Source organism: Coenobita brevimanus, chromosome 105 (assembly GCF_032717465.1).
Source record: "Coenobita brevimanus isolate Jiangsu-jjx chromosome 105, ASM3271746v2, whole genome shotgun sequence".
Classification (NCBI taxonomy): domain Eukaryota; kingdom Metazoa; phylum Arthropoda; class Malacostraca; order Decapoda; family Coenobitidae; genus Coenobita; species Coenobita brevimanus.
Genome location: NC_137058.1, coordinates 28,066,047 through 28,084,148, shown reverse-complemented (window position 1 = coordinate 28,084,148; position 18,102 = coordinate 28,066,047). Strand labels below are relative to the sequence as shown.

Genomic DNA, 18,102 nt, shown 5'->3' with positions numbered 1-18,102 from the left:
TTGCTGATGTCTGTGAGCATTGTGCTTTGAGAGTAAACTTAGAAAAGAGTAAAGTGATGGTTATTGAGAGAGAAGGTGACTCCCAGTGTGATGTCACAGTGAATGGAGAGAGACTGGAATTGGTGAGAGAGTTCAAATACTTGAGTACAATGATAGAAAAGAGAGGAAAATGTGCAAAAGAAGTTGAAAGTAGAGTGACACAAGGAAGAAAAGTAGCTGGTGCAATGAAGGCCATGATAAGAAACAGAGGCTTGAGTGTTGCTGTTGCACGAGGCTTACATGAAGGAGTGTTAGTTCCAACTTTAACATATGAATGTGAGACTATGGTGTGACATGAAAATGAAAAGCCAAGAGTAAGAGCAGTGGAGATGGGACTGCTGAAGAATATATGTGGAGTGCGGAGGGTGGATAGGATACGAAATAATGTGATTTGTGAAAGATGCAGGCAGAGTGAGGAAGTTGGTGGACACCAGAATCGAAGAGAGTGTACTGAGGTGGTATGGTCATGTGGAGAGAATAGATAACAACAGAGTGGTGAAAAAGGTATATCTGAGCGAATTCGAAGGAGGGAGGAGGCGAGGTAGGCCAAGGAGAAGGTGGAGAGGTATTGTGGATGAATGTGTGAGGAAGAGAGGTTTGGAAGTCAGTGAGGCTAGGAAACTGACTGGAGATCGAGCTGGCTGGATGAATGTTGTGAGGAGACATTCATGATCAGGGATTTTGGCACCCCTTTTTAACATGGCACGTCTGGATTGAGTCTATCGGATATAATTATGTGAAGCTATGAAACGTGGTGAATGTTTTTTGGTGTATCCGATAGAGCCAGGATTCTGGGGAGTTGAATGATGAGTGAATGGAAGCATGGCCCATTGGATTGGGCAAATTTGGGCTGTCTGGACATTGCTACTCCTCACCCTTCCCTTGGGTGGGAAAGGAGGTCCAGATGATGATGATGATGATGATAATAATATACAAAGTACAATTTTTATAAAATTACTTCATTAGAAACAAAAGAAATAGCTTTCATCAAAACAAATATCACAATGAGTAATGGTCATTAAATATATTGCATGCATGTTATCGTTTATCGCACGGTCCAGATTATTGCATTGGGCAATAATTTTTGCATATCTGGCAGTGCTGGATCACTGAGCGCTGGGTGCAGCACGTCATAGCCTCCTAATCTGAGCTTTTGTGTTGGAATACACACTTTTTCGAACAAACTAACCTTAAAGGTAACTAGTGTTTGCCATAGTGATTAACAGTGAGTAAGACTAACTGTTTTTCACTTAGTAAGTGAAAAATGGGAATAGTTTTGTGAATTTGTGGAGCATAGTGGGCTGGTGAGATTTGGTTTACAGGCTGTGTCTGGCCTGTGGCCTGTAGATTGCTGACCCCCGGTGTAGATGGTGCTCCGACTTTAATATTGTACTTTGTCTTTCCTTGTTTCCGGATCCTACGTCACCCAGCTTTTTGGTGGGCATGAGGATTAGAATGATGATTATGATTGTGTTTTGTACTATGAGGTGGAGCCTTTATTCTGATGGCTTGATTAATGTGCAGTAGCAGTCTTTTCCTTTTTCATTGGGTATGTTATTGATAGTTCTTCCATGGTCATACTGTCATTGTACTTGCTTGTGGATCCTACATAACCCCATATTTAGGTGGGACAGGATACAGTATCAAGATGATGATGATGATGGTCATGAAGATGAAATAATTCTGCATATCTGATTGGCTTATTTTAATTCCACATAGGGATGCACTAGATGTGATGAGCACAAAACACTTCCCACTGAAGTCCTCTGAGTTTCCAACTGGAGGGAGCCGAGACCAGGAGCACAAGCAGGCACTGAACCATCTCCTGGCTGCTCTCCATCTCACAGGCTCATCAGTTCTACTTACCTTTGTGATCAGGTAAGTATGTGTGTAGATTGTGCTAAAATGAGTTTAGGAGGAATATACCCTGTTCACTCGGCCCTGGTAGCTGGAGCCAAGAAATGTTTGAATTTAGGCCGCTCATTGGTTAATGCAACACTGAGGGGCGTGGTAAGTCTACAGCTTTTATTTTAACACATATATATTTATATTTGTAAATTGCTTGCAATATAAGCAGCCTGTTTAAATATGGAATAATTTCTGAAAAAATAAGCTTAGAAAGTTTACCATTATCAAGGAAAATTAAAGTTGATTATAAAGCTTTATTAAACGGTGCGATGTTAGAAGTAAATGCAGGCATGTATTATAGTGCAACTTGTGGATGTAAATGTACACCGTGGGTGGATATAGTGCAACATGTGGATGTAGGTGTACACTGTGGGTGGATAATTTACTTCAAATGTCACTCATCGTTTGATAAAACTATAATCATCTCTAATTTTCTATGATGACGGTAAACTTTTTAATCTAAGTTTGACCTTGTTAGCATCGGAAATTATTCGATATTGAAAGGGGCTGCTTCTGTTACAAGCAATTTACAAATATAAATATACTGTATATGTGTTAAAATAAGAAGAGTTGTAGATTTGCAACGCTCCTCAGTTTTACATCAACCAATGAGCAGCCTTAATTCAAACGTTGCTTTGTTCCAGCTATCAGAGCTGAGTGAACTAGTCATCTTATACCCTGTCCTGTGTTGATGATGAGCCTACACATGATAGATCTGTGCTCCTTGAGGAGCCACTGCACCATCCACTTAGGAGCCAAACCTCATATATCCTTGCACTTCACCATGGGAAGGACTTTGGTCCGAACCTGGTGAGGCACTCCCACAAATGAGCACTAGATTCCTACACAGTGTATGTACTGTACTGTACCTGTAGATCAGCCCAGCAGAAGTAGTTGCTTACGTGTGTTAAGTGGGTCTTCACAACCAGACAGACCAGTGTTGTGTGACAACAACAACAATAACGACTCTACACAGTCCACAGTAATTTGGCATAAGTTGCCCTCATTCTATCCCCAGTGCTGAGCTGCAAAAAGAGTAACATTGCAATATGGTGTTAGTCATGAAGAATTCTGTGGAAAAGGTGTATAGTTGTAGTACTATCTTGTTTTACCATTCAGCAATGGGAAATAAACTGCAAAAGGACAAAAATGTCAAAGTCAGAGTGGGTAAACTTCCTCAGGAAGTTTCTTCCTAGCTTAATAAAATCATAATGAGATAGCGGAAGTAAACCAAAATTAATATAATTGTAATGAAGGGTTATCATCATCATCATCCCGGTCTCTTTTTCATAGAGATAGCAGAAATGAACCAAAATTAATATCATCATCATTATCCCGGTCTCCTTTTCATAGAGATAGCAGAAATGAACCAAAATTAATATCATCATCATCCCAGTCTCTTTTTCATAGAGACAACAGAAATAAACCAGAATTAATATCATTGTAGTACAGGGATATCATCATCATCATCCTGGTCTCTTTTTCCCACCCAAAGATGGAGTGAGATAGGACAGAGAGAGAGAGAGAGACTGCTAGCATGCTCAGTTAAATGACCCATACACATTCAACTCTCCGTTCTAGCCCCTAAATCCTGCCTCCACCTCATATACATAATTGTCCACATTTCCTGTTAAAATGCAGTGATGTTTTCACATAGAATGGGTGTGGTACAGCAAGCAACAGTTTTTCATACGAGAGAGTTGTCCTAGATTTGAGATCAGGAGTGTTTATCATCCCTTGAAATGGAGATGTGTGGTGACTGAGTAGTTTCATGTATTATACCACTCACTCGATGTAGTGCTGCTTTCGGGTGTCTGCTCTTTCCTCTCCTCCATCTTTCTTTCTTTCCATCCTCTTGTGTCTTTCTTTCCTTCATTCTTTCCTCATCCTTCTGCCTACGGGTGACTTTACATTCCCTCTTCTGTCTTTCTTTCCTTCATTCTTTCCTCTTCCTTCTGCCTGTGGGTGACTCTACACTGAGTGACAAGCCAAATGGTTTCCTGTACACCAGGAAACCATTTACTATGCTGGGTGGTAACCATATAACCAGATTTTGGCGCCTGGTGGTTTAGTGAGTACTGTAATTATGGCGCTTCCAGTCGGATTGAGCTGGTGAAGGTTTATATCCAAGGGATGGTTGGGGTTTATTGTTCACATAATGCCACTCATGGATGAGTGAGGCTGGTCACTCTCATCTTAAATGTCAGGACCAACTTGCCTAGCCCTGGGCTCCTGTGCTTTTCATGGGGCAGTGTAGGATTGGATGATGAATGAATGTATGATACTTCTTTCACCTTGACATGCTTGATTTTCATTCTTCTGCAACTTACTAACATGGCTTAGTGGTAGAATATGATATGGTCATACATACTTTCCATAGCACTACTTCATGACAGGTATTATATTTCTATAGCGGTGATCTATTATTACAAATCGACAGTGAAGATGGAGAAATGGTGATTTGAGGCCAAGTTAAAAGTCAAAAGAATTTTATATAGGTGGCACACATTCAGATCCCCAAGTAGTGTGTGTGTGTGTGTGTGTGTGTGTGTGTGTGTGTGTGTGTGTGTGTATGTTTTAAGTGTGTAAGCCACAGGAGATGTAGACTGCCCACTCTTAAATTGTCTGACCTGTAGTATCCAAGCTGCCTACACTGCACAAGGGATAGTACAGTATGGGGCTAGATGTAAGCAGAATCAAATCAGAGGTACAGGTGATTTTTCTGTGAATTTAGAACTAACCCAAATGCCAGAACAAGCTGTAGTAAATACTTTCCAGCAGTTGTTGGAAACCATGGATTTCGGTAACTTTGTAACAGCCTGAAAAACTCAGTTCGCCATTTTCATATTTTCATTATTCACTATTCCCAGACTGTTGTGCTGAGAAAAGAATCACTTCTGTGATCAGGTCCTACAGGAATTATATTAAAAATTCACCAAACACCACCACCACAAAGTGTCGTTCGTATCGTATTGTTTGTAAAGGCCCCAGTATGTTTGCACAAGCAGACCTTGGTCACCTAATGGTAGCTCTTCACGCTGCTCAGTCTGTAGCAGCCTCAAGTCCCAGCCATCATTTCAACTCATCAATTGTGATCCTAGCCCCCTGAGGCCTTGTATTCAAGGATGCGCTGCACATCAGTCTGATCATTGCCATTTCTGTTTGAGCTGTAGCACCAGCCGATCAGGGCGGTACTCACGAGGAGGATGGGAATGCTGGTGTTAGAGCACTGTAGCTCCTGTTTCACTGACCATCATGATACCCAGACCATCCCCCTTTGCTAACCTTTTTTCAGTATAACACTACGTGAAGAGTAGGCGAGCATACTCTCCATCTATCTTTAACTATCTTATGCAATACTCTATGCACAGTGTACCTACCACACAACGTACCCCACTACGTTACAGGGTGTGGCACTAGTAAGGCCATGCAACCAGATAACTTGCCACTCATACCTAGTGGTGAACCTGAGAGGAGGCATGGCATGCGCTCTGCCAGTGCAGTTTTGCTGTTGGGATAGGATGAGGCTCAGATCTATGCTGGTACAGGGAATTGCAATTCATAGGCTGTCACTTCTGCATAAAAGAGAGGCACCTGAACCTGGGAGTAGCACCACAGGAGGCTACACCATCACTGGGTACAGAATGGCGGGATCAGTGGGTACATAATGGCGGGACAGATACAGTGCCAGTGCACTCTTGGAGGGTGTCCCTACAGCTGTCCTGACAGGCTTCTCTGAGGCCACTGCCACAGTTGGTGGCCTGTGGGTCCCTGGTCCCATGCCTGGACTTGGGACTGTATGGGTGGGTGGGGCTTGTGATCCATCTTCCCCATCATTTACCCAACTTATAACCACAAAACTTCAGATTCCTCAAGCAAATTTGTTCCTTATTAATTTTAATGTTTAGCCCTTTTGATGCAGTTGGTTCAGTTGGGTATTATATTTAGGCCAACACCAAATGATTGTGTACAGTCAAGAGAAATTTCAGGGGTTTGAATGGTGAGTGAATGAGTGTGTGGTCCATTTAATTGGGCAGGTATTTGGTTAGTTTCATCTTTCAGGTTTTTCATTCTCTTGGACCCTGCCACACCCCATTCGTAAGTGAGAAAAGAGGTCTAGATGATATTAAGAGAAATCCTTGCAATCAAAAGATTAAGGATAATGTATTTGTTATTTCCAGACTGTTCTGCCGAGAGGAAAATCACCGCTATGATGAAATCCTTCAGGAATGTTTGGAGAAACTTGTCAAACAACACTCCACCACAAAGCAGTTGGAAATCCTCAAGCAAGTCTATTCTACTTTCAACGACCACCCAAATCACAACTTCCGGCGAAACGTAGCAGGAAAGTTTCTTCTCTCGCTTCTCCAGCTAGCAAATCTTGCTGCAGCTTCAGCATTCTTCACAGAAGTTATTGGTGGTGTGATGGCAGCAGTTGCAGCAGGAGTGCAAGGCAAGAGTGATGTACAGCAAACAATACTTGTTACAAAGACTGCTGGCTTTATGATCCTGCAGGTAATGGTTTTATGACGTTGAGCTTGGTTAGGTTAAGTTAGGCTAGGGTTATGAATAGTGTTTGCTGAAAGTTATCATCACCATTTTCTTTGTCATCATCATCATGGTAATTGGTGGTGTGATGGTGGTGGTTGCTGCAGGAGTGCTGGGCATAAGTGATATGCAACAATACTGTTGCCAAGATGGTTGTCTTTATAATGGTCTATCTGTCTATCTATTGTCAGACGCCATAATCGTGTAAGGGGTGACCATTTGACTTTGAGTTATTTGTTTTATGGAGAGGGGCACTAACCCTTCACCAACCCACTTGCTGACACGTAGATATTGCAGGTGAGTAATAAGAGTCTTGTAGAAGTTTCATGAATTTTGAGTTGTTGTTGTGATTATTGTAAATCCAGGCTCATCTGGGAGATTTTACATACTTTAAACACATGAAAAATTACAACAGAAGAAATAGTTCTTACACTTAAAATAAATAAAAGTCATGAGAGGGTTAGTATTAATCCATCCATCCATCATCCAATCCTGCATTGCCCAATGAGGAGCGTAGGAGCCCGGGGCTAGGCAGTTGGTCCTGACATTTAAGAAGAGAGTGACCAGCCTCACTCATCCCTGAGTGGCATTACATGAACAATCAACCCCAACCACCCCCTGGATATAAACCTTCACCGGCTCAATCCGACTGGAGCGCAATAATTACCCATTAAACCACCAGGTGCCAAAATTTGGTTATATGGTTACCACCCAGTGTAGTAAATTGTTTCTTGGTGTACAGGAAACCATGTGGCTTGTCACTCAGTGTAGAGTCACCCTGATGAAGAAAATGTTACTTTCATGCCTTGTATCAGATCCTACTGTACCTAACCTGATCCGTAGGTGGGAAGGAAAGGTCAGAAAGATGATGATGACAATGATGAGCATACAGTAATGTTAATTATGTAAACTGATAATAATGATGGTAGTGATGTAGATGTTCTCTCTTCAGGTATTATACTCTCGACTTCCACGAGAAAAAGTCTTTGCACCAGGGTCAGAGATCAACAGTGTATTCCGCCCAAGAGACACTACAGGGAAGGAACTCACAAAGGAGGTATTTCGGCACTCCTCAAAAATTGCCAAGGGGGAGCTACGTCATGACCAAACGCATGCAGAGCTGCGACGATTGTGTGCTTGTGCTGCTTACAACACGCTCATAGCTGTACTTGTGTGTGTGCAGAATGATCTTCGTTTTTACACAAACTTTCTCTTCGCTGCCAACCCCACAAAAGATGAAGCTATCTGGGAGTCACTCATAGACTGCACAAAGACACATGAATTTGACGTGGAAGTAAATTTCAACCCCACCAGTAAGAGGAGGTTTGTAACATGAGGTTGTATTCTCTCTGGGTTAGGAGGCTTCCAAATACATCTTTCCTTGTGGTTTATTTTGTCTGACCTCAGTATTCCTTTGTATGCATTCTGCATCACTGCAGTGTAGACATAGCTGGCATTAATAACATACTATTAATACTGTTAATATGCCATATGCAGAAGTACACTTTTAAGGAAGAAGTTCCAGAGAACCTCCTTTGCTATCGAAAATACATCGAGTAGCCTTGACAAAAAGTTGAGGGGAATTTTACAAGTTGCTAAGCAGTTGGCTAAATTATGGAAAAGGAGAACATGACAAGGATTTTGCACCCCATTTATAGCTTGATTTTCAAAGGGTTGACACTGAAAGGTAGTATGAAGCACATCTGTAAAGAAAAATAAAATATGATTGGTCATGCCTGTCCGGTGGAGTCAGGATTCTGTGGGTGTAAATGGTGAGTGAATGAGCGTGTGGTCTGTTTCACTGGCCATACTGTTGATTAGTTCTTTCCCAATCTTTTTTTTTTTTTTCCCTAGGCCTTCTGCACCCAATTCTTATGTGGAGAAAAGAAGTCTGATGATATACATATATGATCAGCTTGTATGAATGCCTACTGGACTTTTAATTACATGAATACCATGATATTAGGACATCTATAAAGTTATAGGACTATTACTAAAGTTCTTTTACCTTAACTTTGTCCAGTTTGATGTCCATTTGCAGGTTCTTTCATGAAGCTCATTGTCACAAAAAGATAATGCTACAGCTCTGCACTTTTTTGTGAGTAAAGCCATATTCTAGCGTTCATTGCTTTATATGGTAAAGCATTCAAGATGGAGAAATAGCAGTTGTAGACCAAGTTAAAGTTAAAAGAGTGTAAATAGCTACCCGGTATGTAAGTAAGGATTCCTGGAGCTTGAAAGGTGAATGAATGTGTTACCCATTTCACTGATTATGCTGTTGATTAGTTTCATCTTTGTTGTGTTCTCTCTCTCCATACTTTCTAGATTCTACCTCACCCCATTCTTATTTGAGAAAGAGGTCAGGATGATGATGTTAATGATGATGGTAATTCTCCCTCTGTTGTGCTTTCTCTCCATGCTTTCTGGACTTAGCCTCACTCCATTCATAGGTGAGGAAAAGAGTTTTGGATGACAGTGATGATGAAGAGGAGGAGGATGTTGTTAGATGCTGATGGTGATGATGTTAGTGCTGTATTGGTGTTTTATTAGGTTAAAGATGATGATGTATAGCGATGTCGTTATAGATTTGTTGCGGTTCGACGGAGCGGCCGAGAAGCCATGAGGGATGATGCTGGAAAAACCCAGAGTGGAACCGTTAAATACCTCGCCACACACTACTTGAGCGATAGCAGCCTCAGTGATGACATCAGCCAGTTTGACTTCAATAACTCTGTCGTGCTGGCAGTATCTCAAGGGCAGCAGAGCCAGAAATATCAGTGAGTTTTTGGAGTACACCATGACCCATTTCTAGTGAGTTTTTAGAGTACATGAATGAAAGGGAGTGTGGCATATCCATTTGGGCAAACTTTGGTTAGTAGCATTTTTTATTATTATTATTATTTATTTTTATTTATTTATTTATTTTTATAATGATAAGTTTTGCAGTTTACTTATGACCTATTTCTTGTTGATTAACCCCTCTGTGGCCGAGCGTGTGTAATTTGTCGGGACCCATTGTCGGACCTTGGGGCCGATTTTTGAAGTTTTGAAACTCAAATTTTTTTTATTGCCATATTGAAGGGGAACATCAGATGCACCTGCAGTACAGTTTTGAGCTTCTTAGACCCATCCTGTGCTATGCAATGAAGTGTGGAAAGTGTGCAAATTTATGCCGGTGATGTCGGTCACACTTAGGTATTGCTGCAGTGCGTAGTTTTTTCATTCTTATGTGGAAAAAATGTCAGTGGTGGTGTAACGGTGTGAAATGAATAGATATGTGTATTTTGAAGTTTATCAGTACATATGTGAAGTTTCAGTAATAAAATATTTTATTTACAGTAGCATTTTTCGGCGTTTATTGTGTTTATGGTAGTCTCGACTTATTTTGTACTCTGGGTGGTGGAGTTTGTGAGAAAATGGGGGCGAGAGATTATATTTTTAGACCTAAATGAGATAAAGGTCATCCCATGAGTGTACAGGCAGAACAAAATGCGAGACGACCTGCCTCTTCATCACAGTATTATTTTGCTTATGGCATCATAATATTCTCTTGTAGGATGAGGTGGAGGGATGGAGTTGAGAGGTATATGAGGGAGGGGGGGGTGAGCTGGGGGGAGGGTAGTCAAATGGTGGGTGACAGAGTGACTTGGAGGCGTTTTGTCTGCGGCCACCCTTTGCGGGATTAAGGCGTCGGGCTATAGATAGATAGATAGATGATATTAAAGCAGATGGTTTCAGGATTACAGAGTTATAGGTAGCATAAAAGGTATTATAAATGTGTCGTATGAAAAATAAATAATTAAGGATGTTTTATTAGAGAGCATTATAAATAAATAAGAACAGGACCCTAATTTTAGTATTGTCCTCTACAGGAATACAATGGACATAGATGAAGGTGGTGGAGAGTTGCTGAGCCTCAACCTGGAGCAGAGTGATTATAATGGACATGAAGTTATGGCTAACCTTACAGCTGTCATTAACCATATGGTGCAAGCTAAGATATTTGAATTGCCAAAACAGGTGAGCAGTGCAGTTTTCTGTTTCACTGGGATGCTAAGAGAGAGAGACTGTGTATGCCTACATAGGTATATAATTGTTGTTGTTGTTGTTGAGTAACCTCATTCTGTCTGGCTGGGCAGACCCATCAACCACAGGCAGGCAGTTGCCCCAGCAAGGTCATCCTCTGCAGTGAACCAGTGTTCCTTTGTAATGGACAGCACTTCACCACAGTTAGGCATGGTGAAGGATGTAGAGATTTCGTTCTCATATGGATGCCGCATTTGCATCTTTCTACCCAGTTAACGGGCACCATAGTAGTCTCTACTACCCTGTTATTTGGTTGTAAGGTTACCACCCAACATTGTAAATTATTTCCTGGGTTACATAACCATTGGGCTTCTCACCCAGTGTATAGTCACCTGAAGTGGAAAGGAGGGTAATAAATGTGACAGGAAGGATGGGGGAAGTAGGAAAAGAGGAGGGCAGACACAGAAAAAGAATGATAAAAGTGAAGGAAGAAGTAAACAGCACTACATAAAGTGAGTGGATGATGGTTGCCACCACCTGCCATCTAAAAATTGTGTATATCGTAGTGGATATAGAAGAGTATACGAGTATCTGCCGGAAAAAGTGAATTGTCCTTCATACCATAAGTGTATAGACTGTGTTACTTTGCCCTGGGCCTTGATTGTGAAATAGATAATGAATGACTGTGCAGCAGTTGTGGCCTTTAATTATGCTGCCAGGATTCGATAATGCTCTGTAATCAATAAACCAGTCATTTCCGTCAGTACTTACAGACTTCATTATATGAAAGGGATGTTTTAAATTATAATAGGTTTTCGTACGCGGTTGCTGCTGAAAATTTAAGGGAAGATTACAAATCACTTACATAAGTAAAAATGAAACTATTTGGCCATTTCTCTTTAGTTTGTTGAGAACTTAATAACAAAAAAGAACATAAAAAGTGTGACTTATAACAAGGACTTGCTTCATAATAGACATCATAAGGCTGAAAAATCTGATAATCCCACTTCTTTGCTTCCTTTTTCATCCCATTCGACTTTGTGCTGGAGAGAGATTCGTTCATGTGGTGATACTGATAAAATTTTGTGGCTCCACTGCATCTTCTGTTTTGTGCCCTGAAAGAAGGATGGTGGATTGTAGAAGGGCAGTGCAGCATCGTTTTTCAGTCCACCAGGTTCACATTCAAATGAACCTGGGGTCACAACAACAATAATAATCACATTTGACATCCCACAGCATTCACCTCATCTCCTACCATTTCTCAGGGCACAACCCCAGCAGCCTCAGATGTTCCCCAGTGGATGGGCCATGTGCAGCTGAAGCTTGAGAGTGTCGATACCCCCCAAAACGTGAAACTTTTCCTGCTTCGCCTCATTACCAACACGTCCCACATTTTTGCTCCATTTGCATCACACTTCCTGGCCCCAATTCTCACATGTATGGTGGATGGTACAGTTGGGGATAGAATCAACTATTTCCTCTGTGATTTGGTAAGTGGGGTACAGGTATTTTCTTTATAACTCCTGCTGGAGAGGGGTGCTTTCACATGGTGAGATTATATAACAGCAACTGGTCTGCCCAGTTATGCAAATGTTCCTCACATCCCTCCCTGCCCCCCCAAAAGGGGATGTTAGACTGCCAGATGAGGGCAGCTTTAACCTGCAGTTCACTTGGTTCACATTTCAAATGAGCCTGTGGTTGCAGCTACTACTACTTCTATTTGTAATCATATATGCAGAGGAGACTATTTTTTTTACTTGGGATATTTTTCTGTCAGTGGAATAACTATTCAGCAGAATTGCAACAAATTTGGAATTATCATTGCTGATGAAGAGAATATTAAATGATTATTTTGTGGTAAAAATTATTAATGGGCAAGGTTTAAAGTGGGAATGATCAGAGCTATGATAGTATGTTCTGAGTGTGGTTTGAATTTTCAGATAGTGATGGTGATGAACTGGGGCAAAGGTGCGGTACCGGAAGACACCATAATGGGACGTAACCTGGTGGGGAGGGTGATGCGCTTCCTTTGTACCAATACGCCACACAACAGAGCTGATATTTACAAGTACAACCTGGATGTGGTTAGGTCAGTATCTCTTTATCATGGTACTTCCATTGAACTGTACCAATGCAGCCCAATTACATCATTTGTAGTTAATTTGAGCTGCAACCAAGTAATATTATTCTGCTTAGGAAACATTTTTCTGACTGAAGATATTAGATGTAGCATATATTAAACCTTCCACTACTAGAACTTTACCCTCTGTTTAGTAATGGGATGTAACCTGGTAGGTAGGGTGATCTGCTTCTTGGTTCTAACATCACACAACTGAGCTGATGTTTAGTAGTGTAACTTGGATGTAGTGTGGTCACTGGTTGTCCCTGTATTTTGTTTTCAAGTCATGCTGTTTCCTGATTATTTTATTCAGTTTAGGGAAGGTTGAGTAATGCACTTCCTTTATTCCAACACTATAAACGACTGAGGTGATATATACAAGTGTAACCAGGATGTAGTGAGGTCAGTGGCTCTTTATTATGGTTCTTCATGTTTTCTAAAATCTCACCGTAGCTTATTTGCTCTAACCTGATGAAGATTACTAACACTTTTCTGCTCAGTTTATTGCCAGATGTAGTCAGATTAGTGGTTTGATTTTGCCAGTAGCTAACAAAGTAGGGTGATGATGGTGAAATAGAGGTAGGATGATGATGGTGATGAAATAGAGGTAGGATGATGATGGTGATGATGATGTTGAAATAGATTTATAATGATGATGAGGAGGAGGAGGAGGAGGAGGTGGAGGAGGAGGAGGTGGAGGAGGAGGAGGAGGAGGACAGTGAAGAAAATATATGATGATGATAGAGGAAATGCATTGCACAAGTGTAAATGTTTATGCCTCTCAGCTGGAGGCAGGATTGTGGGAACTTAAATGGTGAGTGAATGAGAGTGTAACCCATGTACTTGGACAATCTTTTGATAATTCTCCCTCTGTCATGTTTTTTCTTGATTTCAGGACCGACTTCACCCCATCCTTATGTGGGAAAATGAGGTCAGAGTTATGATGATGATGATACTCTTTTACAGAGCGGTAGTGGAGAGGTGGAAGAAGGTGTTAAGTGTACCATACTCAGTGATATACTCTCTGATGGAGGTGAAGGGAGGTGCCGACAGGGAGGTGGAGGCAGGGCTGCAACTCTTGGGCATCATACTTGCTAATGACATTCCCCCATATACTGCTGGATCAAAGGACGAGAAGAATAGGTAGGGGAAATGTATTGTTGTTGATATGAGATCATTTGGTGCAGGAGAGGGATGCCTTCATGTGGTGGCACTGATATAACCATGAGGGGCAAGTGTCTAGTTATACAAATATCCCTCAACTCACCTCACTCCCTGTCCTCCAAAAGGAGAGTGTTAGACTATAAAAGAAAGACAGCTCAAGCCTCAGCCCACAGGTTTCATGTTTCTGATGAGTCTTGGGTCACAGCAACAACAACAGAGATAATTATTACAGTCAGAGAAATATGTCAAGCCTTGCTCCACTGAGGAATATTAGCCAGCAGTGGAAAGTGACAACTAGAAGAGGTACCTTAATATGTGAACTGTTGTGTGTTTGTTTACTATACCTGGTGATACAGTCTCCGATCTCCATACACTGCTGTATCACAGAATGAGATGAATAAATAGCAGTTAATACTCTCAGGTTCCTATGAATCACTCTTCTAGGTAATACAGGTATTCCTAAGCTGAGAGAGGTTTGGTATGTTTCTTTGCCCATTGATACAAAGTTCATCAAATATTTCACCTTCTGTAATTGTCACTTTCTTCTACTAGCAGAAATCCCAAACTGAGTGAGGCTTGATCTGTTTCTCTGACCATTAGCTTTCCCATGAAGTTAGGCCTGAGAGAGGAAAGGGATGAACATGCCCTAGGTATGAAGTAGACACACTGGAGTAGTTGCCAGGCTTTTGTTCCTGACTGTATTATCCAAAATTCAGTGATTGATTGTGCGGTACTGAGTGTTGTTTCCATTTGCATCTCTGAAAGCAGATCTTTAGGAATTGATTGTGTTTTTTCTTATGTTGTGTAAATTCCATTCTGTATACTGTATTGATAAAAGCTGCTGTCATACACATCTGTGAGAAGTTATTGGTGATTATTTTCAAACATTTCATCCACTATTTCAAAACCTATTAATGGAATTTCAAAATGTATCAAAGGAATATTGTTGGGGCAAGTGCACAGACAGAGAAATGAGTAGTTTCCCGAAGTTTGACAAATACATTGCAGAAAAATTGATCCATCCATCCATCATCCAATCCTACATTGCCCCATGAGGAGCATAGGAGCCCAGAATATACACCAGTAGAGAGACAGGTTTCCAGTAAGTTTTGCCAGTTGTAAATTTTCTTCAGATGCAACTGGGATGATGGTCATTTCTTTGACTGTACACAGAGCATCATAACAGTCAGCCAATATTTATATTCACCAGGTGTGAAAGACTGGTGGCCCATCTTCTAGGAAACCATTATGCAAGTGTGTATGGTGCAGCAGCTGAAGTGGCAGGCCTTATACTCAAGTTCACTGCTAATAGTGCCAACCCTGGTAAGCCATTCTGACCTGTATTCTCATCAACACAGTTTTCTGCTCTATCTTCTTAACCAGTTTATTTTTGCTTATGACACATCGGTGTTCTACTAGGCCTACATATTATTTTCTTGCTTGTATATTATGTATGGGGACTGACTTGGAGATTATCTGAGAGTGAGGTGGAGGTGGATACTGAGAATGGGGAGAGATGATATGGAGAAGAACATATATGACAGAGGGGTGTGTGCATTGGAGAAAGGGCAGTCTGGTAGCAGATGAGAGGGTGACACGGAGGTGATTCATTTGGTGACCACCCCTTAAGGAATTAAGGTGTCTGGCAGTAGATTGTAAGATAGATAGAGGTTATGAGTTTTTAACTATGTGGGTACTAGGAATATATAAGTAACACTGAAGAGACATTAAGTGTGACCTTAGGGTTAAGGGACTGAACAGGGAGGCTGCAATGGATCGTGCAGCGTGGAGAGCCGCCATTAGGTGACTAAGGCCGACACATGCAAGCATGTTAGAGCCTTTAAAAACGAAAACGAAAACGAAACTGAAGAGAACAGCAAGGTGTTTATGCTAAATAAATCACAGAGGAAGAGATCCTAGGAAACCTCCTAAGCTGACAGCAATATGACCCTTATTGTCCTTGTCCTTAGATGGTCTAAGTTCTCATAAAGCATAATTTATTTGTCATTTATGATTTATTGTCAGCTGCAGTATACATTTTTCATCAGTTGAGGTTGTTTGTGATTCATTGTCATGTTGTTTTGAAGTCAGAAATGCATGTTTTTACCACTTCACTAGATAAACTGGGAGTAACATGCAGCTTTTCTCCTTGGAGGAGGATTGGGATTAGGAGGAGGAGGAATAGAATTAGGATTAACAGAAGGAGGAGGAGGAATAGAATTAGGATTAGGAGAAGGAGGAGGAGGAGGAATAGAATTGGGATTAGGAGAAGGAGGTGGAGGAGTAGGATCGCGTAAAAGAAACATTGAAAGCATTTTAGGGCTGATTATAGCAAAGTTACGGAAATCATGTGAAGGCAGACTGTGAATTTTTTGCAGATGCATTTAGAGTCTCCTTGCTGAAGTTGGTTAGGGTGAGCAGTCATGAAAGACAATCAGCATTTTGACATGCCTCCAGAACAGATTCAGTTGGGGGAAACCAAAAATGGTAGTGAGTCTTTTTTATCCATCCATCATCCAATCCAGTACAGCTTACAGAGAACGAAATATTTTGGAAAATGGAATCATTATGATAACCATGAAAAAAATCCTAAATCCTAAATAGCCTTGGTTTAATCACGCTTGTTCTAATGCTGTCCGCAACAAGGAGAGGGCCTACAAAAGGTACCGGAGCCAACCCACCCCTGAATCACATCATCTTTACGTTTCTGCCCGGAATCGTGCTAAGTCTGTTCTTCGCTCTACTAAAAATATTTTCATCCATACTAAATGCTCTCAACTCTCCAACTCGAATTCTTCCCGCTCCTTCTGGCACCTTGCCAAAAATCTTTCTAACAACTTTACCTCATCATCTTTCCCTCCTCTTTTCTACTCTGATGGTTCTGTAGCTATTTCTTCTACTGATAAAGCAGATCTCTTCGCACAGACTTTCTCCTCCAATTCCACCTTAGACGATTCCAGTGCTGTTCCTCCATCTCTTCCCCCCTCTGACTTCCTCATGGCTGACATTAAAATTTCTTCAGTTGATGTATTTTCTGCCATTACTGGCCTCAGTACTAACAAGGCATATGGGCCTGATGGGGTCCCTCCTGTTGTTCTCAAGAACTGTGCTTCTGTGCTTACACCCTGCCAAGGCAAACGCTTTCGTCTTTGTTTGTCAACTTGTACCTTTCCTTCTTGCTGGAAGTTTGCTCTCATTCAGCCGGTCCCAAAGAAGGGTGACCACTCCCAACCCTCCAACTATCGTCCAATTGCTTTAACGTCCTGTATTTCAAAAGTTTTCGAGTCAATTCTCAATAGAAAAATTTTAAGGCATCTTTCCTATCACAACCTTCTTTCCGATTGTCAGTATGGGTTCCGTCAGGGATGCTCCACTGGCGATCTTCTCACCTACCTTTCAGACTCCTGGTCATCCTCCTTTCGGGACTTTGGCGAAAGCTTTGCCATTGCACTTGACATCTCAAAGGCTTTCGATGAGTCTGGCATAAATCTTTAATTTCCACACTGCCCTCCTACGGTTTCTATCCTTCTATCTGTGCCTTCATCGCTAGCTTCCTTTCTGGTCATTCTATAGCCGCTGTTGTAGACGGCCATCGTTCTTCTCCTAGATCTATCAACAGTGGTGTTCCTCAGGGCTCTGTCCTATCATCTACTCTCTTCCTTTCATTCATCAATGATCTTCTAAGCTGTACATCTAACCCTATCCACTCATACGCTGATGACTCCACCCTTCACCTTTCCATTCGGTTCCCGCAACGCCCATCTCAACAGTTACTTCAACAAACAAGGGATGAGGCTATGGCACACCTAATGTCTGACTTGGCTCGTATCTCTGACTGGGGTAAAAATAATATGGTTGTCTTTAATGCATCTAAGACTCAGTTCTTACACCTATCAACCCGACAGAATCTTCCACAGGTATACCCACTAATGTTTAATAATATTCAGCTTAATCCTGCATCATCCTTGAACATGCTTGGGGTTTCATTTACTCGGGACTTATCTTGGAAAGATCATATTACATCTCTTGTAAAATCTGCTTCCAAGAGATTGGGTCTGCTAAGCCGACTCCACTCTTTCTTTACCCCTGCACAATTGTTGACTCTATACAGGGGTTTTATCCGCCCCTGTGTGGAGTACAACTTTCATGTGTGGGGAGACTTCCCACATACAGCTCTTCTCAGTAGGGTGGAGTCAAAGGCTTTTCGTCTCATTAACTCTCCTCCTCTTACTGACTCCCTTCAACCTCTGTCTCTTCGCCGCACTGTTGCATCTTTATCTCTTTTCTATCGCCACTTT

At 41.5% G+C, this 18,102-nt stretch overlaps 1 protein-coding gene across 1 annotated transcript in view; it reads left to right on the top strand.

Annotated features, from left to right (window-relative positions):
• The window catches only part of LOC145416281 (DNA-dependent protein kinase catalytic subunit-like), a 132,270-nt gene that overhangs the window by 58,449 nt on the left and 55,719 nt on the right, over positions 1-18,102 (top strand). The window contains exons 28-36 of the mRNA XM_080285279.1: positions 1,759-1,917; positions 6,129-6,462; positions 7,448-7,818; positions 9,081-9,272; positions 10,368-10,515; positions 11,787-12,011; positions 12,462-12,610; positions 13,607-13,783; positions 15,015-15,115. Of these exons, the coding sequence (XP_080141405.1) occupies positions 1,759-1,917; positions 6,129-6,462; positions 7,448-7,818; positions 9,081-9,272; positions 10,368-10,515; positions 11,787-12,011; positions 12,462-12,610; positions 13,607-13,783; positions 15,015-15,115 (1,856 nt within the window). The remainder of the gene's footprint in view (positions 1-1,758; positions 1,918-6,128; positions 6,463-7,447; positions 7,819-9,080; positions 9,273-10,367; positions 10,516-11,786; positions 12,012-12,461; positions 12,611-13,606; positions 13,784-15,014; positions 15,116-18,102) is intronic.